Here is a 27,791-nt window from a genome sequence, read left to right as displayed (position 1 = left end):
AGCAATCATCCCATCTTGGAAACCAATTCAAAAAAAAAAAAAGACAAAAGAAAATCATATTCATAGAGAGTCTCACCAATTCTCGATATTGTAATACCCTGTTAAAACCCTTCAACCGTTGATCCTCTAATTCAAAAAAACAAAAACAAAAACAAAAAAACAAAAAAAATCATGGCAACGTAAGAAGATCTCATTCATAACCCCGCTGATGTCACTCACTTTCACCCGCTTGAATGTACCCAAAACACCAAAACCACCCCGCCCCTTGAACGAATGTCACCATGTTTTGATCTTTTATGGAATAGACCTCACTAAAACAAGCACAAAAAAAAAACAGCAACATCACTTGGCACGACGGCCTGACGCGCCGTGAGCGCAACCAGCTGCGGGGCCAGCGCGGCTTCACAATCTGGTTCACGGGGCTGTCGGCGTCTGGCAAGTCGACGGTGGCGACGGCGCTGGAGCAGCACCTTTTGCACCTGGGCCTGGCCGCGTACCGGCTGGACGGCGACAACGTCCGGTTCGGGCTCAACAAGGACCTGGGCTTCTCGGAAAAGGACCGCAACGAAAACATCCGCCGGATCGCCGAGGTGGCCAAGCTGTTTGCCGACAGCTCCGTCGTGGCCCTAACGTCCTTCATCTCGCCGTACCGCGCCGACAGGCAGACTGCCAGGGAGCTGCACGTTCAGGCAGCGCAAAAGGGAGACGAGCCGCTCGAGTTCGTCGAGGTCTACGTCGACATCCCCATCGAGGTCGCCGAGCAGCGCGACCCCAAGGGTTTGTACAAGAAGGCCCGCGCCGGGGAGATCAAGGAGTTCACCGGCATCTCGGCCCCGTACGAGGCACCCGAGAACCCTGAGATCATCATAAAGACCCATGAGAACTCGGTCGAGGAGTGTGTGGCTCAGATTGTCAAGTGGCTGCAGGAGAAGGGTCTAATCAAGGCTACCCCTTGAGTTTGGTCCGCCAGAAAAAGAGAAAAAAAAAAAAAAAAAAACGGCTTGCCCGATGAAATGTATCCAAGTTAGAGATGCAAACCTCATAGCCTAGCCTGATAGATACTGATAAAGATAACAGTGCAAAAGATACGAAAAAAAATAGCACAAGCTGCGTGTATGCAGACCTTGATCAAGTATATAGTCATGTGAATAGTCAGGCGTGGCCAATATATGGCCCTGCTAAGGTAGCTCGAATTCGTAGTACACATAAGGTGTGTACTCGTTGCCTTCACCAAAACCGACTCCCGCAGCCGCAATCTCAGACGTCAATGCGGCATCATCCTGCTTGATCTTGCCTTGCTTGTCTCTTCCAAAAGCGTTCCCTCCAAGGTAAGAGAATGACTTGTCCAACGAGGTCTTGACCTTCTTCACCAGCTTGGGACTTGTCTATATTAATAACGGTAATTTTGTCAGTACACCAAGTATCTCTACCCATCTGCTGTTCAGAGGCATATGTAGCACTCACCTTGACTAGAGCAGAGACAAACTCCAGCGGCAAACCATAGCGCAGAACCGTTTCCACAAACACCCGGAGAGCCATCACGTGCGCCCACACCATGACGCTCTCGCTCCAACCCGTCCTGCCCAGGCGCAGGGCCTCGTGGAAGACCTTGCGCTCCTCCTTGGCGATACGCTCGATCTCGCGCTTTTCCTCTTCCTGTCCACCCTCGACGTATTTGTACTGGCGCGGTGTCCACTTCTGTTCTCGGCACTTCTGGAGGAACTCGGCTGCCGTCTTCTTGAACGTTGTCACGGCGAACAGAGTAAACTCGTCATCCTGTGCCACTTGAATTGACGAGCGGGGCACAACCATTGGAGCAATTGTTTCGTAGCTCTTGAGAAAGTCCTTCTTTGCAATCGACGGCACGGCGATGAGATGTGTTTCCAGGTACTCCGAGTCTTGTACCAGAAGTGAGGGCTTGACGATAGGGGTCAAAGACTTGGTGGCAAGGTTGCCTCTGCCATGTCGGTGTTTTTTTGTTAGAACACTGGGATTTATGTGCAAGGAGTATAATGAAAGAGGGAATCACCATACGTCTGTTTCCGTTGCAAAGCCGCCATGTTTGACTTGGTCGTGTTGTACTGAGTGAACTTGCCCTTGACGTCATTGTCGATGTTGACGAGCTCCTAAAAGAGGTCATGGAAAGCTTATGAGAAAAGTGTCGTATAGTAATATGGCAGGATTTATACAGATCCCGCTCGTGGAAGAACCGCTCACCTTTTGCATTGTGTCTATGAGCTCTCCCAATGGCCTATCCGCTCGGTACCTAACCTTGTTCCAACTGAAATGGGTTATATAGTGGTCGGTAGGCTCTGGATGCACATTTTTGTTAGCTCGACTTGCGAATGGTAGGGAAAAAAGGCGCATCCCATCCAGATTCTTATCCGCCATTCGAGCAGCAGAAGCAGTAGATTTTTCACTAACTATCGTTGACGGTCTTGTGCTGCGCAACTTTGTCCTCATCACCATCGAGGAGGTTCTTGAGCGAGTCAGCGACGCGAGATACCACTCCCTGGCATGCCGCCTCGAGCTTGGTGAGATCATCGGCCTGCTGAACCAGTGCATCGAGAGTGCCGATTTTGAACTCGGGTATTGTGAAGGGTTGGACGGAGCCGTTGTCTGAGGTGATGGTTCCGCGCAGCGCAGAGAGGGCATCATCGGTGTCGAACGCCCTCAGCGGTAAAGACACCAGGGCGTAGGTTGAAGGCGTCGGCATGGCGATTTGGAGTGAAGAAGCTTCACTGCAGCATACCTGGGCTCGACGAGTTTCAGGTTCAGGAGCAACGAGAGCTTGATCTCAGAGCCGGAGTCTCGGGGGAGCTCGGGATGATGCGCGCCGGCGGTTGACGGCGGAAACTGAAGGGTTCTTAGCGGTTCCCAGCCACAGGGTAAGTAAGGTAAACGGTCGAATGCTGTAACGATTCGTCTAAGATGAGTCCTCGTGATAGCTCCACTATGCAATTCGCAGCCCCAGTGCATACCACAAAGCGATGTTGATGAGGTGTGAGGTTGAACTTGCTTGGGTATGGATTGAATTGGAGTGGAGTTCCCAAACTGAGGCAAGGTGTAGCCAGCGAGTGCTCCCACCCCTCAAACCGTCAAGCAAGCTTATGGATGGAGCTCATTATGCCGCGGGCGGAGCACTGATCAGCACTAATTCGCACGGTGCTATGATGCTGGCAGCCCGCTCAGGGCAGGACAGGGCAGGTAGCTTTTGTTCTTTTTCAATGTTTGATGGTAGGAACGCCTTTGAAGGGTCGATTCATGGCATTTCTTTTGGGTGGGGGTTTATGAGCCTCTCGATATTTTTGCCTTGGTAATCGATGGCTTTCAATATAAGAAGCCTAGATGCCTTCCTCGATTTCAGTATGAAAATGAAAGTGGTCTAGTACTTTCAAGCTGTAAAAATTCCCCGTAAATTCGCATCCGAGCCATTATTCGCAGGAAGAATTTTACAAGGGCAGGGCACTGTATTCAGCTACCCAATGCCAATGCCATCTTACCTAAATTGGAGGTACCTAAGGTAGCTGGTAATATCATTTGTTCAAGTCACCAGAGAAAAAAAAAAAAAAAAAAAAAGGTCGACGACAAAGCTGAGACCAGCCACCCGGCCACCAGGCGATTAATCGCCAAGTATTTTGTAGTCGAGGCCTGTTTTTCACTTCTTCTTCATTCTCGCCCCAGAACCAAACAAAGAAACCCCCCGACCTGCCAACGCCAAGGCAGGCGACGTGGATTCGTCTTGTTTTTTCGTTTTTTTTTTTTCCCTTCCCTCCCCCTCTTCCCTGGCGTTAGGTCGGTGGCCACCTGCGACGCCATCTATCGTCGTAATTTCAGTTCAGTTCAATTCAATTCAAACTACCTGCCTACATTACCTATTACCACTACCTTGGCTATAGTGGTCGTCTTCCGTCTCGCCCGCCTTGTCGCACAAGGCCCCAAATTATGACACATCGTCGTCTGAGGCCCAGCATCCTCTATCCGAACTCCCACAAAGCTGCAACATTGAGCAGTCCCTGAAGTTTGCTTGCTCATTGGCGCCGTTACACCCTGCTTGATGATGTGGGAGGCCGTTTCCTGGACCCATTCAGGAGCCAACCGCCGGTGTTTAGCACACCTAGGAGAACCCAGTCCAGAGGTGGCGCCTCTCTCTCTCACCGACTCGCTCGACTCCGCACAAACACGCACGCAGCACTGCCGCGTCGCCTGCCCATTTGTTGTAACTGTAAACAATCGACAGCAGCACGCTCGAGTCGAGTGAGGGGGTGCACAGTCGGGCAACGCAAACGCTGTTGTTGCTGCTATTTGCCCATTGACGGGGAATCATGTCGACAAATACGGGTGAGTTTGATTACCGATGTAATCCCGGAAACCCTCCGCCTAAATTTTTCCCCCTGGTCCTGTACCCAAATTAAAAAATACTTGACTGAACGAGCATTCGACCGATGAAAAAAAATGACACAATGCATTGGCACAGCTTGCTGATTGCATCACGTCCACAGAGACAACTCCCCAGACTGCACACGTTACCACACAACCTTCCTCCGTTTCGGCGTCCACGGGTGGTGCTGCCCTTGAGGCACCCTCGGCTGCGACGCCCACGTCACCGAGCCGATCGCGCAAAGTTGCGCCTCTCTTATTGGGTCCTATCGCCCACCAGCCTTCGGACCCGACTGCTTCCGAAACCGTGAGCGCGATAGTTGACGCGCAACACACGACGCAGCAATTTGCACCTCGTCAATCACAGCTTCAGCAGATACAGCCGCGACCATCCTCCGTCGACGCGGGCCCGCCTCCGTCACCATCCGGTGCCATTCCATGGACGGGTCCTACCTACGCCAACGGTTACAAGGACGGACGCGTTAAAGACCCAATCCCCAGCAACCTTAGGGGCAAGGCCAACCCACAAGGTGGTAGCTTTAGTGTTATGCATATTGACATCAACACAGCCGAGGCGAAAAGACGGGACGAAATTGCGAAACGTACCAGCGAGAGGACAGAGCGTGCGGCCAAGATGGCGCAGATGGCCGGATATACGTCTTTTTCACGGAGGAGACTCGACGAGGCACCGAACTCACCGGTTGCCAACCTGTCCAGTTCCTCTATGAGCATGACATCAACCGCCACCCCGAATGCACAGACTGGTCCCCGACAGACCAGTCTTGACCCGAAACAAACCAAAGAGGAGCAGGCGCGCCTGTTGACTCTCCTTCGAACCCTCAACCCAGTTTCAGTCGTCGATCAGCTCTGCAAGGGACTTGCCTATTTCGGTGGTATTCCAGGTGCTCCTCCCCCCGAGGATGGTGTTTTCCCGGAAAGTGCTGAGAAGAACGGCTTTGGCAACCAATTTGTTGGCTTTATAGCCGAGATATTCCCACATCAGATCAGCAACCAGGCTTTGAACATGAGCCCGACGCGGTCATACTCTTTACTTCAAGACACTGTTGACGACGCCTCCATGCCTCCGAAGAACATGTCTGCATCACCGCCCAAAGAACCCGCAAAACGACCAAGAGGTCGTCCCAAGGGAAGCAAGGCCACCAAGGTCCGTAAGGACAAGGGTATGAGGAAAGTCCTTGCCAAAGTGCCTACGGGCCCCGGTGGTCCGATGGACCACACATCCTCCGTGGATGTTGATTCAAGCTGGGTCGATGTGGAAGAGAACGTAGAACATACACCAGGCGGGCATGGAGCTCCCGGTCACATGGGACCCACGGGCGATCTATCCTCGATTCCGAAAAAGAGAGGAAGGCCCAAGGGATCAAAGAATCGACCAAAGGAACATACAGGGGACCCAAACGCAAATGGTGATATGGGTACTCCCAACTATAAAATGAAAAAGCCCAAGAAGCAGAAGAACGGGGCTGTCGATGATGGAGAGCCTTTCGATATGAATGGCCATCATCAAGGCAACACGGCCGAGTCTGCCATGGCGGCCATGAGGTCGCTACAACACGCGAACAGTATGGCTACTACACTCACGCCAACCAATCAGCCCAACTCAACCACATACATGAGCCCACCAGCCCATACAGTAGGCACACCGACCGGAGCAAAACGGAAGAGAAATCCCATGACTGCTTCGAACCCGGATGAGAATGGACCAGAGACAGCCGGTCCTGGCATGGGCGGAATGCCACATTCTTCCATGGCCAATGGGCAGCTGCCACCGCCGGTTGCCATGTCTCAGCCGCCCCATAAGCGCCAGCGGCAGAGCAGAGACGGAATTAGTATATCAGGAACACCTGGAAATGTGTCTGGTGCACCATCAGAACCGACTCTCCCTGTTGTCGGAGATGCCGTGGTAGGTGATGATGGTTTTGAAAATCGAATTTCAACAGTTACCAATGATGATATCGAGACGTTTGAGGCGCTCCAGTCCCAGCTTGAACAGGAGACGGAGAGATCTCGTGTTCAAAATCATAGCCCTCACGGGCAAGTACCTTTGTCCCAGTCACGTGGGCCGAATCACTACGAGAACTCCAACCACAGCTTACCCCTGGGGACGCAGCATGGCAGTACTCATGTCTCAGAGACCGAGAGCCGTACCAATGGCTCGAGTCAGCAATTTCAGCAGCAGCAGCAGCAGCAGCAACAGCAACCGCCGCCGCCGCAGCAGCAGCACCATACACAACAGACGCGGCCACTTTCGGTTTCGTCTCAGCCACAACAACAGGCCCCAATGCAACCTCCCCGCAGCTCATCACAGCCCTACTACGCGCAGGTCGACAGTAATTCCTCGTACTCACAGCAGCCTCAACAATCCCGGCCGCAGACACAACAGCAGCAAACCTCATCGCAGCAGTTCCCACCACAGTCTCAGTCTCAGACTCCTCAGCATTACAACTCACAACAGTCTCGGCAACAGCAACCGTATAACTCATATCAGCATTCGCCTCAGAGTTACAATGCGCCCCAACAGACGACTTCGAGATATCCTCTCTCCCAACAACAGTCTCAGCAACAACAGAGACATCAACCACAAAGGCTGACGGCAAACACAGCAGTCAATGACACGGCTTACAGGCCAAGCAGTAACACCCCAGCCGTAGGCTTCAGCTCGCCTTCATTCGGCTCTCAGCATGGCAGCCAACAGGCATCGGCAGCGCCCTCGGTGAACACATACGCCCCTACTAGAACGAACTCTTATAGCAGCACGCCCATGCGTCAACGGCAGTCGCAGTCTGGCCCGGTATCTCATAGTAACATGTCAACCAACATGGAATCATTCCACGGCTTTGATACTGGCACCAACTCACTGTTCGACAACATGGGTCTTGATCCTTCGTCTCATGCGCCGCTTGGAATGGCCGCTCCGTATAACCTCAACAGCGGCGGTGGAGTGGCGCGCTCTTCTTCAGGCTCTACAACAGATTTTGGTCAAAATTTCCCCACGGATAGATACTATAATGGTGTTCGTCGCTAGCACGTATGAATGCCAGGTTAGGATATTGGAGGATGATGTTGGCAGGTGATATATGCTAAAAGCAGCAAAGGAGATATTTTTTGTCAATGGGAGGAGTTATTTGGCTTACAAGCGGCATTCCTTGAAAGCTTGTCTTTATTTTTCTTCCTCGTTACAAACATTGGTTCAAATTTTGGGCGCCCGGTTTTGTGAAGGACAGCTATCATATCATGTATCGAGATTACCCTTTTTCTCTTTCTCTCTTCAAGGGAGTAATCCGGACGGACAACAGTGGGTTAATAATAATGATTAGATGGGTTTGTATAATGCCTCTTACGACTTTGATGCCAAGCTACTCACAAACATCTGCATCTCATAGATATAAAATCTGAGCGTTTGACTTTTTTCTCGATTTCGCCGTGAATGCTTACAACACTCTCCATGCCACTATTTTTTTTCCGTACACTGATTTTATGTACAATGAGTGCGCAGAGCTTTCCCTCTCTCCCCCTCCAAACTCACTGCTCAACTGACATACAATTCGTATCCGACAGTGGATTCGTCATAGATGGAACATGTCCGTTCGAGATCACCTTGAGTGCTCCTTATTGCGTCTGACAAGACAACAATCTGTCCAAGAAATAATAAAATGACAGATAAAATTGAGAGACAAAGAGACATGTTTACTTCATGGCCAAAAAGGTAACGGGTAAGAAGAATAAAATAAAGGTATTTTCCAAGTGAATAAGACAAAAGAAAAGAAAGACAAGCCAAGCATGACGCTAAATAAATTGCGCGCCTTCCCCTCGTGCCCCGAGAACGCTAGGGGATTAAATATAATCCTCTTCTTTAAAGTGAGGAACCGAAAACTCCTTCAATGCTTATGTTCATACAAAGGAAAAGAAAATGAAAGACTAGTCATGTATGTGTTCGGGAAGCCATCAAAAAAAGCTCTCTCACGTCTCGGCGCGCAGCTCAGCCATGGCTTATTCGAGCGGGTCATCCTCCATCGAGTCGAGCGGTGGTCTGATCGAGTCTGAACCCCCTTGTCCGTACCACCATTGATCCTCCTCAGCCATGCCACCCTCGCTGATGAGCTCCAACATCATCTGCGCGTTTCGTTTGATTTCAACTGGCCGCTGAACGATCTGGCGATCCAAGATCAAGGCTTCGGCAGTATGGAGCCACATCTGTTGTAGGGGTGGCAGGTCCGGAACTAACATCTGCAAGTGATCCCATGGTAAAGGGGCCATGGGCATGCCCCCAGCCAAGCTGGTTGTGAAGATGAGGTTGTTTCGGTTACCATACCCCGAGTCTATCGACCCCCGCGTAGCTGCAGAAGAGACTTCACTGGGTTTGTTGTCCTTGGGAATTGCTGCCATCGACTTTTTCCTACCCAATCCCATCAAACTGCGCTTCGTTTTAGATGATGTCGTCGGTTCGGGTGTTGTTGGTTGACTGATGCTCTTGTACCAATTATCAACCACGGTCCGGCGAGTGTTGTACCCCTTGACCTCCCAAAACTTTTCAACCTGTCGCAAGCCGCCGACGATGAGCGCAGCAACATGGACCTCATCCGCAGGCCTCTCCCTCAGATAGCCTCTAACTGTCCGCTCCACCCTACCGGCGTATGATGGCGGCCGTAATCTTCTGCAGAATGACGAAATCACTAAAGGAAAAACTTGATGTACGTGCAGTAATGTACGATCATCGTACATGCTCATGACCTCAACCTCAATAGGGTTGAGCGTATATGGTGTATGACGTAAGCCGACACCCTTGTTGTCAATAAGATATTGAAGGTGTCGTTCTCTGTACGTCTCGAAAAAATGGAAAATAGTAAAGATGAGCGGGATGAGTCGCCGCCGCATGCGCTCCCATGAAGGTGCAAATTCGCGCCTCTCTAACTCGGTAACCCTCAAGAAGATCTCCTTGGTTACCCTCTCACAAATAAAATATGCCAACTTAGCCGCCACGTGGAGGCGGTGCCATATGCCGCAGAGATGGTGTAGGTTTGGTTTTGCGCCGTCAGGCAAGGGATACAGCCTCTTGGCGTATGCAGGAGTGTTATTTTCCAGATGATACCTGGCAATCGGCACCTCGTTTAATGTGATCATGCTATGCCATGCTCGAGACGCCAACCTGAGATTCAAGATATCGGAAAGTGGCAACGAAGCAACGATCTCAACCTGTAACTCGACGGGTAATGCGATAAAAAGTTGATCAAACGGTAGCCTATTGTTAATATTAACCTGTCAGTATTATTGGAATCAAAACAATTCTACAATTTGAAACCGGTAGTTCCAATAGAGCACAAGTCACATACATTGATCTTGAGCCATCAGCAGATACTTGGCTCAAGCCGGCGCCAGGGCCCACCGTGGAAGGAGCAGCATGTTTAGAGGACCAGAACCTAAACGCCTTTTTCTTCTTAGGCGCTTCGAGATGACCAGCTTCGGAGTCAAAAGTCTTCTGTTGCCGCAGAGGTAATATAAATTCCGATTGCGCTATTGAGGGCCCCGGCTGTGACGTGTGCGTTTCATGCGCAGTATTCGACTTGTTCTCTTGGTTGAGCTTGTCGAAGTATGTGCGAGATGCAAACTCTGTTATATGTGAATGATCTGCGGGGATATGCCGTGGGGTGGCCATGGTGTGGAATATGCGGCGACTCGGGGGAGCCGCGAGGAGGTAGAAGCGAAGGGCTGGCTGATTAGTGGTCTGGAAACCCCGTTATCGAGTGACCCAGAACTCGACAGTTGGGCCGCAGGTAATGATGGATGTCGCGGGTCTCAACTCAAGCATATTTGAGCATCTAACAGTCGGGACGTTGTACTGGAGCTGCGAGTCCACAAGGGACAACTGGTCGAAAGAGTGTGAAGAACTAGAACGTGGTGCGCCGGCGGAACGATCGGCGGACGTTGTGTATCGGTCCCGTAGTCACCGTAGTCAGAGGTGTAGAGATCTTCTCTCTGTTTGCTCGAACCCTTTAGTTTCTGACTTGACTAGAGTCTATGGTGCATCCAATGGTTGTTGTCTTGTCTGGTCAGGCAAGATTATTCCCGACCAAAGGGAGTCCTGCTCCAAGTAAGCGACTGGGAGCAAAGAAGGCCTGGCTGAAGCGAGGACCAAAGGAGTATTAAACGAGTGCGCGTGTAACGATGGACAGAACCGGCGGCCGTGGGTCGCGTTTGTCGAACCGCCTCGTTTGAGTAATGTCTGTGCGAATAGTTGTGGATGAGACGACAGAGGCCTAAGTCGCACACACGACAGATTAATAGCTGCCTCGGATATGTAGTCGTGCAGGCTCGTTGAGTCGGGTCGCTTCACGAAGATGCCGCCAGGTTGAGGAAAATGGGGCGATAGCGACCGACTAAAAGACAATATGAACCTGGGTAGGTTGATTGTCGGCTAGATAGATAGATCTAGGGGCCCGGACTGTCATGCAGTGGATCTCACGATCTTTCCCCAGATTCCCCCTTTCTTTTCTCTTCCCTCGCCAAGAAGGTTCGGCCTCGGTTGTCGTTACGTCGTCGGGTCGGTTTGATCGAATCGTTGTCGGCCGGCTCGTTAATTGCGCGCTCTGTATTCGTGCGTGCTGGTGCGACTTTGCCCAATTACTCAAAGAGGCCCGAGAAGAACAAGAAGAAGGGTATGCAGAATGAGAAAAAGACAAGCTACTGGAGAGAGTTGAGGAGGCACCCAAGATAACGAGTGAATGGAGTGCGCGCCCGGCGGTACAACGGTGATTATTGGATCGGTACGGGTAATGGGTGGGGAGCCAGCATAAATCGGGCGGCTGCTCGCAGAAGTCAGTAGACTGACTTATAAAATTCAGCTGCTTTATGATGCGAGATTGTGGATTTCGATTGAAAGCAATCAATCACACAAACACACACACACACACACAAATACACTGCAGTCCAGAGTGAGTGAGCCGTACCAAGCTTCTTTTGGTTATCTGCACGGAGACATGTGTCTTTTCTCGTTTTTTGATGGTGGCCCTTTAATTGGCATTTGTGGTGGGATCTGTCTGTCTGATAGCACAGCGAGCGCTCGTGGGACGAAAACGGGGACGGGGTGGACGGGGCAGTCGGACAAAAAGAGAAAAAAGGATGCCTTTTGATGGGGGGGTGGGTTAAAACTTGTGGAAAATGGGGGGTGTGTGTGTGTGCTGGGCTGGGCTGGGCTGGGCTGCTACTGCTGCTGCTTGCTGTGAACAATCCGTGTGAGGTTGCCTCTGCCTAAGTGCAGGCAGGGCATGGCTGCTTTGCAGTACGGGACAGTACTGTACCAGCGGAGGCGTGCTCGGCCTCATTGTGGGGAGGATTTTAGACCCAGATGATGGTCCACTTTGGCTGAGGGGTTCGAGCCAACCCACCTGGCGGGCAAGCCCGCGTGGGCGAAAGCGAGGCGAGGAAAAACAACCGAAAAAAAGAGAACAAAAAAAAAACGAGGAAACCTAAGACATCAGACCGACCAACCGGCCGACCCTACCTTACTACGTACATACAGTACCCAAAATAGGTAGGTAAGGTTGGTAATAGGTGGTAGGTACATACATAGAGTTGCAACGTGATGCGACGTAATAGTGCTTTTACTGTAACGCTGATAGGCACTTTACCCGCATTTACTAGGGGCCATCTCTTGTAAACCTTAGGTACTGTAGACAAAACAATCCAGAGCCAAGCAATTCTCCGAGTATCTCCCCATTGGTGGACGTCGTGGCATCCCAGTTTGGTTACCACTGTTGATGATTGGACCTGCAGACCGGCTCGGCTCTTGATTCGGCCCTGTTCAGGTTTATTTGATGAAATCTCGAGTTTGTTCAATCACACTCTGGGGGTCTATCTGGGCCTGGTCTTTCTTCTACCTGCATTACGGTACATTCTTCGCGCACGAAAGTCATTTACTCACCACTTTAGGTACTCGAGCAGGTTAACTTGTTCTAGCACGATCTACGCTGTAATAGTGCTTACAGAGTATGGCCGAGTAGGCGAACAAAACCCATCAACATGGACTGACGGTTATGAATCGTTGGCCATTTGTTTACCCCTCGATACAAAAATGGCTTTTTTTTTATCTCTTTTTCTAAATTGCCCGAAGGCTGTTTATCGAAATAGTGGATGTGATCTCCCGCTTTGCTCGCACCTTGCACACCCGCGGGCGAGATATGAAAAAAAAAAAAAAAAAAAAAAAAAAAAAAAAAAAAAGCTATGACCCGGGATTTGATGGATTCCCGCGACAGGGAAAAGTCTCCGCAGGTCACAATTTAGCCGCGAGCCGGGCGCCATCTTGCTCGACGTCGACGTGGCTCCTTAATTCTGCATCCCAGTAGATTAATCTGCGCCTGCTGACCTCAGCTGTCAAAAGAAGTAAAAGAGAATAAAGTGATAAATACCAATAGATACAAACAAAAGGAAGGGTCCGATTGTCTCGTTCTCGGCTCTTTCTGTTCCATGCTTGCGGATATGCAGATGGCATGCAAGCCATCCGACCAGTGAACGTGCTTTGGAGAACGGATTTACCGCAATGTAGGCGGATGATGGGACGGAACAAGAAATAAATGTCTTACTGTCATGACATGATTTTCGGAGAAGGGCCCAAAGCCCCCCGTTGGGCTGAGCGACAGCCTACAGGCATGCCACGATAGGCAGGGCGAAACAACAAAGACAAGCTTAGAACACCCCACGGCTTTTCCGGTCATCTATCTCATTTCGCGCCTTCGCCTCTTTTAGTTTTCACGTTTGTGTGTGCAGATCCTGTACTTTTGTTGTTGTCACTCTGGAGATGAAATACAACATTATCTTTCAAACTTTTTTGTTACTATTCTAGTTCTCGTATTTTTTTTGTATCTCTCCGTTATCCCTTGGAGAATGGAACCTTTCTAATCGATATCAATAAAAATAAAATACAATAAATAAAAATAGAAAAAAAAGTTTACCCACAACGGCAAGACCGAGACTCCTCACAGATGCTAAAGAGGGATAGTACTGCCGGTAGCCTAATCGGCACGGCGAAGGGTGGCCAGTCAGTCAGACAGACAGACAGATAGACAGATCACACAAAACCTAGCCTAAAGGTACATTAAGATGCAGCCGATACACAACTTTGGGGGATGGTGTCCTTTCCTGGACTCGTTCGGGTCTTTCCCAACCCCCAAAAGGGCCGTCGTTGCGCCATCTCACTGTAGATCGCATCACATCGCATCATCAGCACTCAGGCAGGTCGGGTACATACCTTGGGTGGGAAGTGGTTCGCTATCAAATGTCTCGCGTCTCTTGATTGCGGCGAGTCTTTTCCTATCTCTTGTTCGGCCTAGCTTCGAGAAACTTTAGCATGGTAGTACATACTACTTGGAGAGACTCGAAACTCTATAACCATATTAAGTTTGGTCATTTTTTAACTGGGATACCCGGGACATTGTGCTTGTCCAGCCTTGTTTTAACAGCCGCCCCNAAAAAAAAAAAAAAAAAAAAAAGAGACCCTGTACCGCATGAGATAGATAGATAGATAGTACGAAAGTGTGTACGTTTGACAAAACCTCGTCCACAAAAAAACACCGAGCATTTCTCGCCCATGATGGCCTGATCAGAAAACCCCCGGGATCAACGAAAGGGGCCCCCGGTCCAAGTTAGAGATGATCGTGGCTTTCGGTGCCGAGGGGCATGAGGCTATATCAAGCCACTCAACAAGCCCAGGCCAAGCTAACTGTCAATGCAGGAGGTAGGCAGCCAGCCAGCCGAAGGGCTTGTGCCTTCGCGTCCCATTTTAAGCGATTGATTGATTCCCTTCGATCGTTCCGGGAGTTTTCTTGTAAGGAATGCGTTGTTTGTCAATCGTGCTCCTAAGATGATGGCGGTCTGATGAAGCGAGAGCAGCGACCAGTAGTCAGACAAGACGACCCCCTTGCGGCGCTTCTCCGGTCAGTTTATTTATTTATTTTTCCCTTCTTGCTCGCTCTCGCACTCTTTTTTTCTCCGTTTGCGGGTTTTCAGCGCTTGTTGGACAGTGGGTTGATTGGTCAAGGAACGCCAGCTCCTTTCTTATCAACTCCCCTTACTATACCTGGCGTTGCTGGCTATCTCCGATGCTTAAAATATACCTTACCTACGGATCCCTTGCTTCGCCTTACTTGCTGGGGTTGGGCTGATTGACTTTTTTGAATGTTGGATGAGCTTCCAGAAATTCGAGCGATATCGACGGCCTGCCTGCCTTTGCCAAGATAAGACGATGGATAAGTTTCGTTGATATTCCAAGGTTTCGGGCACAAGTTTTTTAATACCTAATCGTGACTGGATAGAAATAATCGGCCCCCACTACTTGTAGTCATGTTTCTTTACAGAGTAATCCCCCTTTTTTTTTTGTTTTTTTTTCTACCTCTTTACACGGGGACCCTAGGTACCTTAGGTACCTACTTTTCCTTTTCTCTGCCGGCCGCTGTCACCCACTCTCCAGTTGATCCACCCAGCTGTGGAGGAGAGCCGTGGAACCACATTGAGTGACCTAAAAGGTAACCTTACTAGGTACCTAGGAGGTAGGTACCTTAGGTACCTTGAGCTTGGGTGACCTGATTACAGTAGCTGTCATTTGTGCATCTGGTAGGCTCGGTAACTTGTAATATCCCATGCCCGCATTGCTCCAGTGTTCTGTCATGTTTCCCCCCCAGGCTATCGGGCCTTCAAGTGCGATTTGCATGGCCCTTTTCCGCATCACGCTCGGCCCTGGTCGCAGAAACTTCGCAGCTAAATGACCCGGTCCCGCGTCCACCTTTTCTTTGCACGAGTCGGTCCGTCTATCTCCGAGACATGCAATCAGTGGTGTCATGATGCCAAGGAGGCCCAGGACACCATTTTGTCGAAAATGTCTATCTAGATTTTGATTTTGATTTTTTTTTTAGGTTTTTATTTTATTTTTATTCTTCGGGTCCCCTGAAATGTGGTTCACCCATTTTTGCTCAGCCTCTGGGCCAACGTAGATATGAACAACAAAAAAATAGCAGCACGTATCGGACCTTTGGAACCGCGATATTTTTCTATATCTTTTTTTTTCTTGTTCCTTGGTATCACGATATTCTTTCGGTCCGATGGCCGCTGATTCATGTACTTCGTAAACCCGAACCCCGCAGAAAAAGTACCCCCGATAAGTGAACAGTCACTCCACACTGCTAATCCAGAAGGGCAGTCAGCTGGCGATCTTGTAAAAGAGAAAGAGGATGCACAAAATGAGACACGTCAGTGTGTGTGTCATGGTATCTCGGAGATGTGCAACGTCAAATCAATCAAAATCTATCGGTATTTCTGTCTAATAGGGCGTTGTCGAGTCTGCATTTGGGTACCTACCTACCCACCTAGGTAGACATCTGCAGAAAAAGGCCCGGTGCGAGTACCTGTAAAGCAAGCCACAGAATAGAAACCCCCCGAGGGCGTTTTCCCGCAGGAGCACAGCTTTGACCAAGAATCCATCGGAATCGACTTCAAATCTCGTCATAATTCATGGACTGGCCACCAAGATCGACGATAAATCGGCCGCTGCTACCAGACGGCGTCTTTGTCAAAACGTCCGGCCGTTGAATATCATCATTTTCACTGATTGAGATATGTTCATAGACAACAGCGTGTTGTAGCAGCCCTGTGAGACTGGATTGGGCTAACTTTCATTCACAATCGTTACCAAACCCAGCTGGCGCTGTCGTTTTTTTTTTTTTTTTTTTTTTTTTGCTCATCCTGCGTTACATACAGTATTACTGTTATGTTATTAATAAATACACGCCATTGGCACATGCTTCTTTGAAGTTTTGACAGGGCCGGGACCTTGCCATCTACTTTGTATGAAGCACGCAGTCCCACATAGACCGAACGCCACTGCGCCAGCTTGCTTTTGCGGCTGAGTTTCGATATCCCGACGGACTTTTTCGGCGTGGGATTCGAATCCCCCACCTGGTCGCCATCACTAGTTTTCTGTCTGGTGCGATGGGGAGACTAGGACGGGAGGTAGTCAGGGAGCAAACTTCAGCAGGCGGCCGAGCCAGTTACCGGTAGACTGGACAAACACTTACCCTAGATTAGAGATATGTAGCTAAGAGAGGCACGCACGCAGTTTTGTGCCGTGAGGAAGATCCAAACCAAATGGCAAGCTACAAAAGTACCTGCCTACGTGTACACGTAAGATGTGTCGATTCTTACCCTTAAGCTTTTTATTCTTCAAGCCATTCTCCCCCACGGCCAGACAGAAAGACTACTGTAATGTACTGCACACGGCAAATGTTGCCGAATTTTGGGCGTTCGGCATTCCCGCCGCTTTGAACGGATACCACTTTGCCTCGCCAAGCATCTGTTCAATACAAAATGTTTTCCAGAGCGCCAGAATCGCCAACAAGCGCCAAGTATTGCCATACGCCAAGCATAACATTGCGGATCATACCACGTAATTACGGAAAGTACATACCTACAAAGTGGTACAGTATGACCATTACTGCAAATTTGAGAAAAGCCCCAATAACCGCAAAGTCTCCTCTTAGACTGGCAACCCCTTACCGGTAGGTAGTATTCATTATGATACACGGCAAAAAGCAGACATGAAGCGCGTTTTGTATTAGTAGATAAATATAGACAATAAATTAGACGGATCGTGAATTGTTTGTTATACAATGCGATGGATTTTCGACTGACCGCAATACATACAGTATGGCCTATAGGAGGCTTAATTGCGAAAAAGGGGCTATGAAGAGATACTGTGGAATTGAAATGTGTTTTCTGAGCCGAGGTATCTCGACCTAATTACTACGTTTTAGGTATTAACAAGCTTAACAAAGACCCAAAAGACAGGTTCAGACCATTTTAGGGAATTGAACCTTGGATCTCTTTCTCGGTCGACACATTTCAAGAATCCCATCCGATTCGTAAGGCGAGAAAGATACCATCGCCGTTTGAGAAAAAAAAGAAAGAAAAAAGAAAAAGTTGACAAAATGCTTTTATTATTCTTTCGTGTCGTGTCACAGCAGCTTTTTGCAAGCTTGTCATGTTCGGGATTCCGGGGGGGTCGTGGGTTCTATTTTTGGCTTTGTCCGCAAATCGAATTCCCTTAAACGGCCTAGGGGCTACATTAGAAAGCAGAGCTAGTGGGAATCTGTATGTGTTATACCCTGTAAAGAAGCACAGTTTGAGGCATGCAGTCAGGTCGTGTGGGGGTGGGTTTGGACGGTTTGCGGGTCAAAACGTTTTTTCACTGTTTTACAACGGACCCGAACGAACGCAATAGGGAGAAGCATGAGGCAATAGCGACCACACAACATTTAGCTGCAGGTATGGTCTTTTTTTATATCCAAGACAAGCTACCGAGGTAGGTACGAGAAGTATCCAACACCTCCTCCTTTGTACGTAAAGTAAATAAATATCTTATATAGACAATTATATTGAATCAATGCTTAATCAAATTAACGACCTTATTTGACATGTCCGAGAGTGAGAGGGGAAAAAAAACACGTCACTTTCACGTGGCATCGGACACTTTTATGACACCCCAAATCCAGGCGTCAGTGAGCACTCAAAACATCAGCGGAACAAGAGCTGATCTTCAATCTTGCTTTGATGCGGCCCGCACTCTCTCATGCCTTGCCTCCCCCTCATTATCCGGCAGAATGGTCGGTCGAGATTACTGAAGCCAAGACTCGGCCGGTTTTCAGCTCTGGGTGAAGTGAACGTGTCCAGGACAGGGTTCAATATTACTTACATTATACTGTACCGTACCTCCCTTGCTTGACATATGGTCTCCTTGTCTCCGAAACGACCCCTCACCGTCATCAAGGCCTGACCGCTCTGCTGGGATTTTTTTTTCCCTTTGTGAGCCTGTCCGTGATTTATTTGTTTGTTGGTAGTTATGTGTCTCTTTTTTTTTTTCTCTTTTTCTCTCTCTCTTTTCTCTTGCTCGTATTTCCTCACAACTTTATCTTAGTTCGATATATTCTATAAAGAGAGACAGCAACCATAAAACCAAAAGAAAAAAAATGGTTACAAAAAAATGCCAAAGCGACCCAGGAACAGACAGTAACATAAAAAATTACAGTTTGAATTGGTTTACATTTGAAGCCCACCTGTCCTTGCCTCCCTCACCTCCACTAGCCTTTTGATACCGGTCCTCCCGACATCCGTGTTTATGCAACAAGTCATTACCGAACATACCTCTTGACAAAAGCCCCCAACTTTCATACTTTAAGATCGCTATCTTCCATAATTTTACCCAGCTGTCCGTGGGAGAAAAAAAAAATTACCCACAGCCTGTCCTTGTATCTTAATACTTTACTATCTTTTCTCTCACTCTCCCTCTCCCTCTTTTTGTGCCCCCCACTCACCACCACACACACACCTGGTGTTTACATAACCGCGGGTAAAAAGCTGCTATAACAACCAACAGCATCTGTCACAGTCACTGGCTTGTGACGAAATAAAGTTGAACATACTTGGGTCAGCCGATCATAAGTCATCTGTCTAATCAGAAACACGGGGGTTGTTTGTATTCAACCATCCTCGGGACGTACCGCTCGAGGTTATATTCCCCCAAACAGTTCCGATTTTCCCGCTTGCCGCTAAACACTTTTAACTCACCGAGCTGTGCAAGCTTCACGGACCGAGCCATAAAGCCTCTCCTTTTGTATATGGGAGGTGAGCCTACGAGCAACAACATCGCCGCTTGGTTCTCTGTTTGGATGGTTCCAACTCGGCTAATCTGAGGGTCGGGGCTTCCAAGGTGTGTTTTTGCATTATATATTTCTGTCCTAGGCAAAAAAGAAATTACTGGCAGATCGATTCCATCATCCTATCGAGACTTGAAGAAAAGAGAGAGAGAGAGAGAAAAAAAATACAGGAAACCATGGCTGCAGTCAGATCCAACCCCTCAGTGAGGACGGACGGGCTGCCAGATGAAAGCACGGAACAATTGAACGTGGTGGAGTCCCCGGCCTCTGGCACTGCTTTGGCCCGTTTCGAGTTCGAGACGGACAAGGGCAACGAGGGAACCAAGATACTCATGGTAGAGTGGGACGCAGCCTCGTCGGCGACGGACAGCAGGCAGATGGAGGACTGGCAGGTCTCGTGGGAAGGCAAGACCACCGTGCTCCCCATCAGAGACCCGGACTCGTCCGAGGGCGACTCGTCGAACCGCCGCGTCTACTTCCTGCTGCCTCCGGGAGCCCCAATACCGCCGCTGGTGACTATTTCCAGGACCGGGGCCGGGGCCGCCTCGGAACCGCTGCGGACCAAGCCCCTACCGGCAATCTTCCACCCGGCCCTGCTAGGTGCCGAGACCAGGCAGGAGGTTGGGTTGCGGGGCGTGCTTCACACCATCTGGGCCAAGAAGCGGCTGGTGGAGCTGCAGGCCGAGATGGACCGCGAGGCCAAGTCCAACGGGGAGAGCGTCGGGCTGGAGATGGCGCTTCAGGAGAGGAACTGGATAGTGGAGCACTTTGGCTTGTCCGAATCGTATGCGCCCACGCAGCAACAGCAGCAGCAGGCCGCGCCTCTCAGTCCGACGAGTCCGACAAGTCCAAGGTCTCCGATCGGGGGAAAGCTGGGTGAGAAGTTGAAGGGTTTGAAGCTTGCCACTTCCCCTACGGAGCTGGCTGCTGCTTCTCAGCGTAAGTTTCTTTTTTTCGCGAGGATGTCTTGCCTGATAATATTAAGGTGGATTTACAACAGAGGGTGATGCTGACAATGTTCTTCCTGTCTTTTCTTTTTACTTTCTCCCCCACGTTCTAGTCTCGAAAGCTCAAGTTTCATCTCTGTCTCCTCAAGTAGCAGACGTGGCAATACCATCATTTCTGGCTTTCCAGGGACGCGGACCGTCTGGTAGGACTCCCGGTACCGGTAACATGGCCAATAACCACGGTGTTGCTTCTCTCGATGCCATTATTGGGGGAGGGGGACCAGGGGCAGCGCCCACCATGGGATTCAACAATGCTGGTGATACTGAGGAGGAATTGTTTGCTCTACCGATGAGCCCAAGAAGTCCCGAGATGAAGAGGAGCCCATTCAGCATGCTTTAAGAGCGGTATCGTGGGAAACATGGCTGTTTTGGAATCCAAACGCTGTGTTTTGTTTTTGCGAGGCGTTGGGCGAATCGTGGGCGACATTGCTTGATATATATAGAAGGATTTCTAACGGGATACAAGAGGCCCGGGAGGTTATTACTTCTTGCTGGTCGTACAGAAGGGCGCTTCAGACTACGGGTTGATAAAGGAGGCATGTTCGCTTACGCGAGAGATTGAGACGATCATGAGGATGACTTGATCATTTGGAAGTATATACCGGCTCATGATGGGGCTCGATAAGTCACATCTATAGCAGGCAAGACATCGTCGAGCAGTAGAACGAATGGTGTTGTTGATGCTTGTCTACAGAGACTGCACATGTTGCATGTTCTCATTGTAGCTTCATGCTCTTTGATAACCGTCATGCTCATAATCGCAAGATGAAAGTAACATTGCTTGGGCATATTGCCCACCCCTTAGTCTGTGTGACTTCAACCTTTGCGCAGTGGCCTGACTCGAGGGTTGATGATCCGAGAGTCCTATGTTTCTCCCCCAGTCATAAACCCTACCAAGCGCCACACGACCACCACCCCCTAAAAACCCAGCAGCATAAAAGCCCATCAACCGCTTTCACCTCCATCCACCAACCCTCCCCTCATCCCACCTCTCCTTCTTCTCCTGCCTCAAGTACAAGCGCTTCCTAGCCTCTCTATACCGCCTGACCCAGTCGAGAGCCTCCCGCTCCGTAACGAAATCCCCATCCTCAGCTCCACCGCCGCCGCCGCCGCCGCCACCACCACCACCTCCCCTTCCTCCACCACCTTCACCCTCGAGAAAACTCTCCTCGAGCGCGTCACACACAGCCCCTTGCTCCTGCACGGCCTGCGCCAGACGGAGGTACAAACCGTCCGGGGCAAAGGGGGCGAGCGCGGCGTCTGCCTCGCGCTGCTTGGCGTGCCACTGGCGCTCGAGGGCGTGCGTCGACAGCAGCTGGGCCTGGGTCGAGGCGCGCTGCGCCGACAGGTGCGCCTCGGTGCTCGACAGGTGCTGCGCCAGCGAGACGTTTTCGGCCAGCGTCGACTGCAGCGCGGCGTGCGACGCCGAGAGCGACGGGTGCGCCGTCCACGGCGAGTGCGTCAGGGCGGACAGGAGGGATGGGCTGGAGAGTATGTCGGCCAGGTCTTGTTTTCTGTTTTCATGGGAAGGACAGAAGAGAAGAAAAAAAGCCCCCTCCCCCGGAAGATGAGGGGGGATGGTTGGGAATATTTGATTAGCAACTATGTTTTTCTAACCAAGTTTTTTTTTTTTTTTTTTTTTTTTTTTTTTTAAATATATTGGACCTAAAAGAAAACTCACGATTTATCCTCGAGAATCTTTGGCAGCCATTGGTCTCCTGGGTCTTCTATCGGCTCGGGCCGGGCGACTTGTAAACTGGAAGCGGCCTCGGGCAGCGTCGAATCTGCAGCCGAGTTGGGCACCGGAGCCGGCCGTGGCGACTGTGTCTGCGATAAACCGCCAGAGGGTGTGCCAATCCGACTTGCCTCGTGGCTGCCCGACTTAGGCGGTGGTACCGGTGGTACTGAGTACATTTTTTCTGATGAATCTTGAAAATATTTCTCTTGTTTTACTCCAAAAAAAAGAAAGAAATCAATGTTCTGCGATTATGTTTGAAGTGATCTGGATGAGCAAGCAGTAAATGTCAAGCTAGCAGACAGCCAGTCAGTCATTCCACTGTTACTACGGCCTACCTGCGTCATTCCCCATCAGCTATGATTGAGCCCCACTAAGCAACCGCCCATTTTATCACTTGAACTTACCCTGTACAATTAGATTATCAAACAGTCAAGACAACAATATTATCTAAGGCAGGTAGTATCTTACGCCTCCGGAATCTAAATGAATATCGTGACTTTTGACGAAGTCGACAAAGAATCAAAATCATAATGATAGCCAACAATCCGATCAAAAGAATAGAGTGGGTATTCATCTTGATATTGTACATTTTCTGCCGTTTGTTCATAACAAATCACACATGTTGCCCCAAAGTCTCTGGTCAAAAAGCTACCATCGATTGCCAAAACGCCAACCCAAATGTTGCCAGACTGTATTCATCCATGAACCCTCAGAGAAAATACCGCTCTACCTGCCTGACATATCTTGATTGCCGAAAGAAAAGCTGGGATCCTCCGTCGATCCGGCACCAGCTCCTGGCCCAGCAGTGTTGCCTCCAAGAAATTGGAAGCTGTCGGCAGCAAAATTGGTAGTTTGCGTGTACGTTTCAAAGGCATCCTAATGTCATTGGTATTTCCCTGTTAGCAAGTGCATCGCCTCAAAGCAAAACAGCCCCTCGATCTGTAGTGTATCTGATTAACTTACCCAGTCAAAATTTGCAGGGAAACCAGGCGCGTTTGCTGAGTTGTTGATGAATGACGGAAATGGAGAACCTGGATTGTTGTTGATCTCGAAACCTGAAAAAATGTCCATGTTCATGTCGCCTCCCATCGCTGCTGCTGTGCTGGATCCAAAGTTGTTGCCAAAGCCATCCGTGCCAAACGGTGGCGGTTGTCGGTAAGTTGTGCCGCCGGGGCTCTGCATCAAATCCGGTGAGACTGCCGTACCCGGTGTCATCCCTGAGAGCATCCCCAAGGTCATTGCTGCCGAATGATCCTGCATAGTTTCACCCTTTACTGACGTCGCCCCGAACGGGTTATTCTCAAAACCTCTCAGTCCTGATTCGCTGCTCACTCCGTTTTCACGACTGCCCCCAGGAGATGGCGCCTGAGGACTCTTGACCTTCTCCAGCACAATGCGGATTGCGTTGGACGCCTTGTAAGCCTCTATCGAGGTGTCCTTGAAACCTTCCCAGACCTTTTGTGCCATCTCCAGACTCTTAACCATCTGCTCCCGTTGCTGTGGCGTCCAAAAATGCTGGCTATGAGAATCATGACGCCCTTGGCTTGAGCTCCCGGCTTGGTTGTCATAGTGCAGGTCCAGTCCGACAAGCATGGCCGGAAGCAAAAACTCCCTGGTCACGAGTGACGTGACGAACCACTTGAGCGACCGCAGCCGGCCATCTTGAGACTCGCGGTAGATGGTCTCCAGATGTCGTAGTGTGTCCATGGATGCTTCGATGGCTGTTCGTCGTGAGTGGGCGTAGCGCGGATTCTCTCGAGACCGCGGAAGGTACTTGCGGTGCAGGATACAGAATATCTTCTGCACAAGCACATCGATGTTGATGCGGGCAACGATGAGTGTCAGGGGATCGTGGGATTCGTCCAGAGGTTGCATTTTGAGGTGCGGCGGTAGCTCTGCAACAACTTCACGGAGCCGCGCGTCTAGTCGCAATATTTCATCGTACGGCACTTGTCTGCCTACCAGTGTCGTTGCCTTCAAAACGTTGCTCATTTCCTGGCCGAGCTTCGCTTTTGCAATCATGTATGCTATTGGTGTAGGCGTCGTCCGCGGCCGTGACGGCGGTAACACCTTGGTTTCGGGACCAAACTCATCGTCCAAGATGTTGTGAGGGAGCTCAGTGTCGAAATCGTCCTCACCAATCATACTTGGCAACGACACCTGTGCCGAGAACATGACGTCCACCATTTTTACTAGAGCCCATGCCCTTCGTCTCATCTCCTATTGAGCAGATAAATTGTTTTTACGTCAGATAAGCCCGTCGCCAAAGTCTCTCTAATCGAGCAAAGGGGTACCCACTGCTTGGAATGGGGTTATCGACGGAAACCATTTTCCGTCCCTGTGATAACCCATCCGGAACGCGATCCTCGTGATCACAGAGCTGACCAGCCACAGACCGAAGTCTGCATCCCATCGCGACGAGGACTCTCCGAACAAATATAGAAGCATGGTCTCTACAGTGTAGGCGCATGGCTTTGTGTAGTCGGCCGTGACCAGACATTGCACAGTCCGCATCCGGTCTGAATTATTTGAAGAGACGTATTAGCTGTAGCCCTTGTACTCCTTGCAGTAACTCAAGTGCGGTTATGCTTTACTCACATTCAGAAGCTAGCTCGAGCGATCGACCCTTCCACTCGGCCGGCTCATCGCCAACCTTGTGATAACTCAACATGGCCAGGCATAGGATCGAGTACAACATTCCAATCCACATTATGGGCGTCTTCGAAGGATCCTGCCAGTGACTCCGGAGCATCGCGTGGAAGGTAGGAGCATGTATAATAGTGACGGCGCCGTCCATTGAGTTGAAGTAGCGCCCGCAGAGGGTGAGAATACTCGATTTGGGCGGCAACTCTGCACGGAGTTCCACCTCAGTGGCCGGCGGAGCGCCACGGAGAAATGTTGGCCCTTCCCGCGCCGATGCGGGCTTGCTTTGAAGTACTTTTTCGTAGCTGCTCTCCAGCTCCTTCTTATGAGCGGAAAAGTATTCCTTAACTTCCGAGATGCTAGACAGGATGGTGTGCCATGACTCTGTGCCAATATACATGGCCTTTCCCTTCTCTGCGTCAACCTTCAGGACTCCCAGGGAAGTGGCAAGGCCATTATCGATATCACTTTCGTCACCGTCATCATCGTCGATCATCTCACTCCGTCGATAGTCTTCTCGGTCGGCTCTGGCGGATGAGGTAACGCTTGCGCTTGTTGTTGGCGTGGCACCTGAGCCAGGCACCCTTGAGCTCGCGGTCGAGGCAGATGCGGCGGTGCTTGCGGTAGCTACTGCCGAGGCAACGGCATCCGCGGTACCGCCGTTCATCAGTGCTAGTACTAGGCCTTCTAAACGGTCAATACGGTTCTGCATGTCATCTGGACTAGTGGCAGCGCTTTGACTTTGGTTCTTTCTGCTGCGAGCGTTGGGTGTGGCATATGAGCAATTGCCCGTATCACTACCCTCTCGCCTGACGCAGTTCCCACAGGGATGTACCCTATCACACTTCCTGAATACATAAAGATAGTGAGCAAAATGTAATGGTTTCGTACGGACGTGGTGACATGCCCACTTTGGGGTTTCTTACAATCTGGGCAAAGGTTAGCATTATTTCAAAATGGGGCCATGATATGACTATGGGCAAGGACTGATGGACAATAGCGAATAAAAAGGCAAGTTAGAACAATGTGCGGTATCCCACTCATCAATCTAAACAAGGAACAACTTGAGTTGCATAAGAAGAAAATGACTTACTTTCTGGTCCTGCATGGCGTACAGCTGAGCGGGATTCGGTTCCTCTTCCGCACAACTCGAAACTGTTCCTCGGGAGAGTGCCCGCCGGAGGACGGCGTCGTAGAAGAAGACGTAGGCGCCATTATGGGCGAGTAACACCACACCGAGTAGGCGTGCGACTTGATAATCGCGGGATTGAACAGGAGTCGTCGGCGCAGCAATGGCGAAAAGAGGCGAGATAACGGAGTTTAGAAACCTCAAGCAGAACCGGCCAAACAACGCAAGAGGTCGCTTGTTCCGGGCCGGAGTTTGCGGCGAATTTGATATAAATCAAGCGCCCAGTGACTACCGGATATGACCGTTCAGGGGTCCCTATATCCAGCGACCAACGGTATCTTGGAAATGGAACTAAGGGATATGCACGCCAATGAGATAGGATGACGGCCGAGTAGAGATGACGTCTGGTGGGATGTGCAGATGACCCGCGATTCCCCAGCACGTAAACCTCTCACTGTGAAGACTAGCAGCGCAGAGGTGGGAGATCTCCGACCTGAAGTTCTCCCTTGACTTGCAAACACAAGGGTCTTTGGAAGCTCTTCCAAGATGAGTAAAGAGACGGCTGTTCAATAGTTTATCTCCAAACAGTATTCCCGTGTTGCACTCGTAGCTTCCCAGCTGAATTCAAGGATCAGGCAGCCCGATGAGCTTAGTCGCTATAGCCAGGTCACTCTTCATACTCCGAGCAGGCTTCCACCATCGAGGCAGGAGTTGCGCGAGGCGATTTCTGCTTCAACGCAAACTGGCTCCCCGCCTCTATTTTTGGCCACGACGTATTGCGTATTATATATGCCCAGTCTGTGCAGGAGAGCCTGCTATAGTTGCGAGTCTACTTTCGAGCGGCCCAGTACACGTGGTTTCACGGTACTAGTGATGTTGGGTATGAAAGCCGAGGTATACTTCGCGAGGACTCTCGAAAACACGACCTGCCTCGTTCCAGAAGGCGGCGGGACCAAACGCAGTGCGGGTCGCTAGCTCTTCTCGATTGGGTTGCGCCAGCAGCCGTGGGAGCCTGGTTTCTTCCCTCCATACATGTTAATCACCAATCGCAAATGTAGCTTCTCCTGGTAAAGAGCAAACTGCGCAGTGTCAACCGGCAGCAGAGCCCCGAAGGGATAGACAAGTAGCGGGTGGTTTTTTGCAACTCACTGGTTTCAGTTGTTGGTGGGTCCTTCACGTAGCTGACTGAAGATGATATGATGCGAGAGCCGTTGCGCCCATTTCTTCTCTCGCTTCTCTCGATCAGTTGCTTCTGTTGTCACTCCTTTGCTGCTGCGCATCCAGATGGCGCAAAATGTGCTATGGCTTCGTAGATGTGAGAGGCGGGAGTGAGCGCAACCAGTCGGAGAGAGCGTTTTGGTCTCTAGGGCTTTTTTTTGGCGAACAAAGAGGGATGACGGCAGAACCCAGACCCAACCAAGCAAGGGATGAGTCTTACTGAATGGATACGGTCAAGGATTCCATCATGCTATGCTGATCATGCTGTGGCTGCCTAAGGTAGTACCCAAGTACCGCACCGTACAACAGTTGCATCGGCGTTAACATCTTAAGCCCGCTAGTGGGGCGCTTGTCAACATCGTCTGGTTCAACGCCAATCAGTCTCCAGTATTTGGGACCTAGTAGTGACGGGCTAGGGTGGCTTGCTAGGTACATGCGTATTGAGGTAGACATGTGGGAAAGGAATACCCCGCTTGTAGGTTTGCACGATAAGGTAGACCCTTGCCTGAACCCTTTTCCTATAGGTAGGTACTCCGTAGCTTGGTAGGTAGGTACTCACAAGAGATGTGCTAATTGTTTTTAAGAGGCAGGCGCACGTAGATCTATCTGGTCTAGACTTACGGTAAAGGTAGGTAGATAGACATGACTAAGGTAGTCAAGTCAGTCTTAATATGACCGTTCAGTTACCATATAACAAGCCAAGCTCTGACTGCCGCTTGTCCTCAACCTTTGTTTGCCCTACCTACTCAGTAGGTGGTTGGTGGGAAACGCTACACGATTCGCCCAGACCAATCCCTTGCCTCAGGTCCCTGACGACGAATACGTGCTTTTGCTTGTCAGTTTCGGCGATGACCGAGATTAACGGTATGCCAAGCCGAACTGCCAGCACTAAATAGCCCTATGGGGGTTCCGACAATACGAAATATCGGACGTAGAACCAGCCCCCTGCTTGACAGCCAGTA

The 27,791-nt window shown here is 50.2% G+C and overlaps 8 protein-coding genes across 8 annotated transcripts; 3 read left to right on the top strand and 5 right to left on the bottom strand.

The window, feature by feature from the left end:
• The first annotated feature begins 22 nt into the window (after positions 1 to 22).
• PgNI_09896 (uncharacterized protein) lies at positions 23 to 1,056 on the top strand. The gene is made up of 2 exons (XM_031129877.1): positions 23 to 179; positions 338 to 1,056. The coding sequence occupies exons 1-2, from the start codon at positions 172 to 174 to the stop codon at positions 954 to 956; spliced, it is 627 nt and encodes a 208-aa protein (XP_030978072.1). The 5' UTR covers positions 23 to 171; the 3' UTR covers positions 957 to 1,056.
• On the bottom strand, positions 901 to 3,035 carry PgNI_09895 (uncharacterized protein). The gene is made up of 5 exons (XM_031129876.1): positions 2,425 to 3,035; positions 2,218 to 2,312; positions 2,035 to 2,126; positions 1,465 to 1,957; positions 901 to 1,385 (listed from the first exon to the last, which is right to left on the bottom strand). Exons 1-5 carry the CDS (start codon positions 2,714 to 2,716, stop codon positions 1,179 to 1,181), a joined length of 1,179 nt encoding a protein of 392 aa, XP_030978073.1. The 5' UTR covers positions 2,717 to 3,035; the 3' UTR covers positions 901 to 1,178.
• A 566-nt stretch (positions 3,036 to 3,601) lies between these two features.
• PgNI_09894 (uncharacterized protein) lies at positions 3,602 to 7,426 on the top strand (the record flags this gene model as incomplete). The annotated part of the gene is made up of 2 exons (XM_031129875.1): positions 3,602 to 4,341; positions 4,503 to 7,426. The coding sequence occupies exons 1-2, from the start codon at positions 4,326 to 4,328 to the stop codon at positions 7,424 to 7,426; spliced, it is 2,940 nt and encodes a 979-aa protein (XP_030978074.1). The 5' UTR covers positions 3,602 to 4,325.
• A 371-nt stretch (positions 7,427 to 7,797) lies between these two features.
• PgNI_09893 (uncharacterized protein) lies at positions 7,798 to 11,489 on the bottom strand. Its single transcript, XM_031129874.1, has 3 exons — positions 11,346 to 11,489; positions 9,732 to 11,201; positions 7,798 to 9,640 (listed from the first exon to the last, which is right to left on the bottom strand). The coding sequence occupies exons 2-3, from the start codon at positions 10,052 to 10,054 to the stop codon at positions 8,392 to 8,394; spliced, it is 1,572 nt and encodes a 523-aa protein (XP_030978075.1). The 5' UTR covers positions 10,055 to 11,201; positions 11,346 to 11,489; the 3' UTR covers positions 7,798 to 8,391.
• Positions 11,490 to 15,878: 4,389 nt separating this feature from the next.
• On the bottom strand, positions 15,879 to 16,735 carry PgNI_09892 (uncharacterized protein; the record flags this gene model as incomplete). Its single annotated transcript, XM_031129873.1, has 4 exons — positions 15,879 to 16,033; positions 16,057 to 16,090; positions 16,171 to 16,362; positions 16,661 to 16,735. The coding sequence occupies 4 exons, from the start codon at positions 16,733 to 16,735 to the stop codon at positions 15,879 to 15,881; spliced, it is 456 nt and encodes a 151-aa protein (XP_030978076.1).
• Positions 16,736 to 18,253: 1,518 nt separating this feature from the next.
• On the top strand, positions 18,254 to 21,132 carry PgNI_09891 (uncharacterized protein). The gene is made up of 2 exons (XM_031129872.1): positions 18,254 to 20,033; positions 20,155 to 21,132. The coding sequence occupies exons 1-2, from the start codon at positions 19,271 to 19,273 to the stop codon at positions 20,439 to 20,441; spliced, it is 1,050 nt and encodes a 349-aa protein (XP_030978263.1). The 5' UTR covers positions 18,254 to 19,270; the 3' UTR covers positions 20,442 to 21,132.
• Positions 21,057 to 22,134, bottom strand: PgNI_09890 (uncharacterized protein; the record flags this gene model as incomplete). Its single annotated transcript, XM_031129871.1, has 2 exons — positions 21,783 to 22,134; positions 21,057 to 21,615 (listed from the first exon to the last, which is right to left on the bottom strand). Exons 1-2 carry the CDS (start codon positions 22,013 to 22,015, stop codon positions 21,057 to 21,059), a joined length of 792 nt encoding a protein of 263 aa, XP_030978077.1. The 5' UTR covers positions 22,016 to 22,134.
• Positions 22,135 to 22,403: 269 nt separating this feature from the next.
• PgNI_09889 (uncharacterized protein) lies at positions 22,404 to 27,043 on the bottom strand. Its single transcript, XM_031129870.1, has 6 exons — positions 26,761 to 27,043; positions 25,576 to 26,635; positions 24,438 to 25,330; positions 24,138 to 24,358; positions 22,803 to 24,059; positions 22,404 to 22,715 (listed from the first exon to the last, which is right to left on the bottom strand). The coding sequence occupies exons 2-6, from the start codon at positions 25,695 to 25,697 to the stop codon at positions 22,566 to 22,568; spliced, it is 2,643 nt and encodes an 880-aa protein (XP_030977535.1). The 5' UTR covers positions 25,698 to 26,635; positions 26,761 to 27,043; the 3' UTR covers positions 22,404 to 22,565.
• Between the last annotated feature and the right edge of the window lie 748 nt (positions 27,044 to 27,791).

The sequence above is a fragment of the Pyricularia grisea genome (genome assembly GCF_004355905.1).
Source record: "Pyricularia grisea strain NI907 chromosome Unknown Pyricularia_grisea_NI907_Scaffold_7, whole genome shotgun sequence".
Lineage (NCBI taxonomy): Eukaryota > Fungi > Ascomycota > Sordariomycetes > Magnaporthales > Pyriculariaceae > Pyricularia > Pyricularia grisea.
This window is presented reverse-complemented; position numbering and strand designations above follow the sequence as displayed.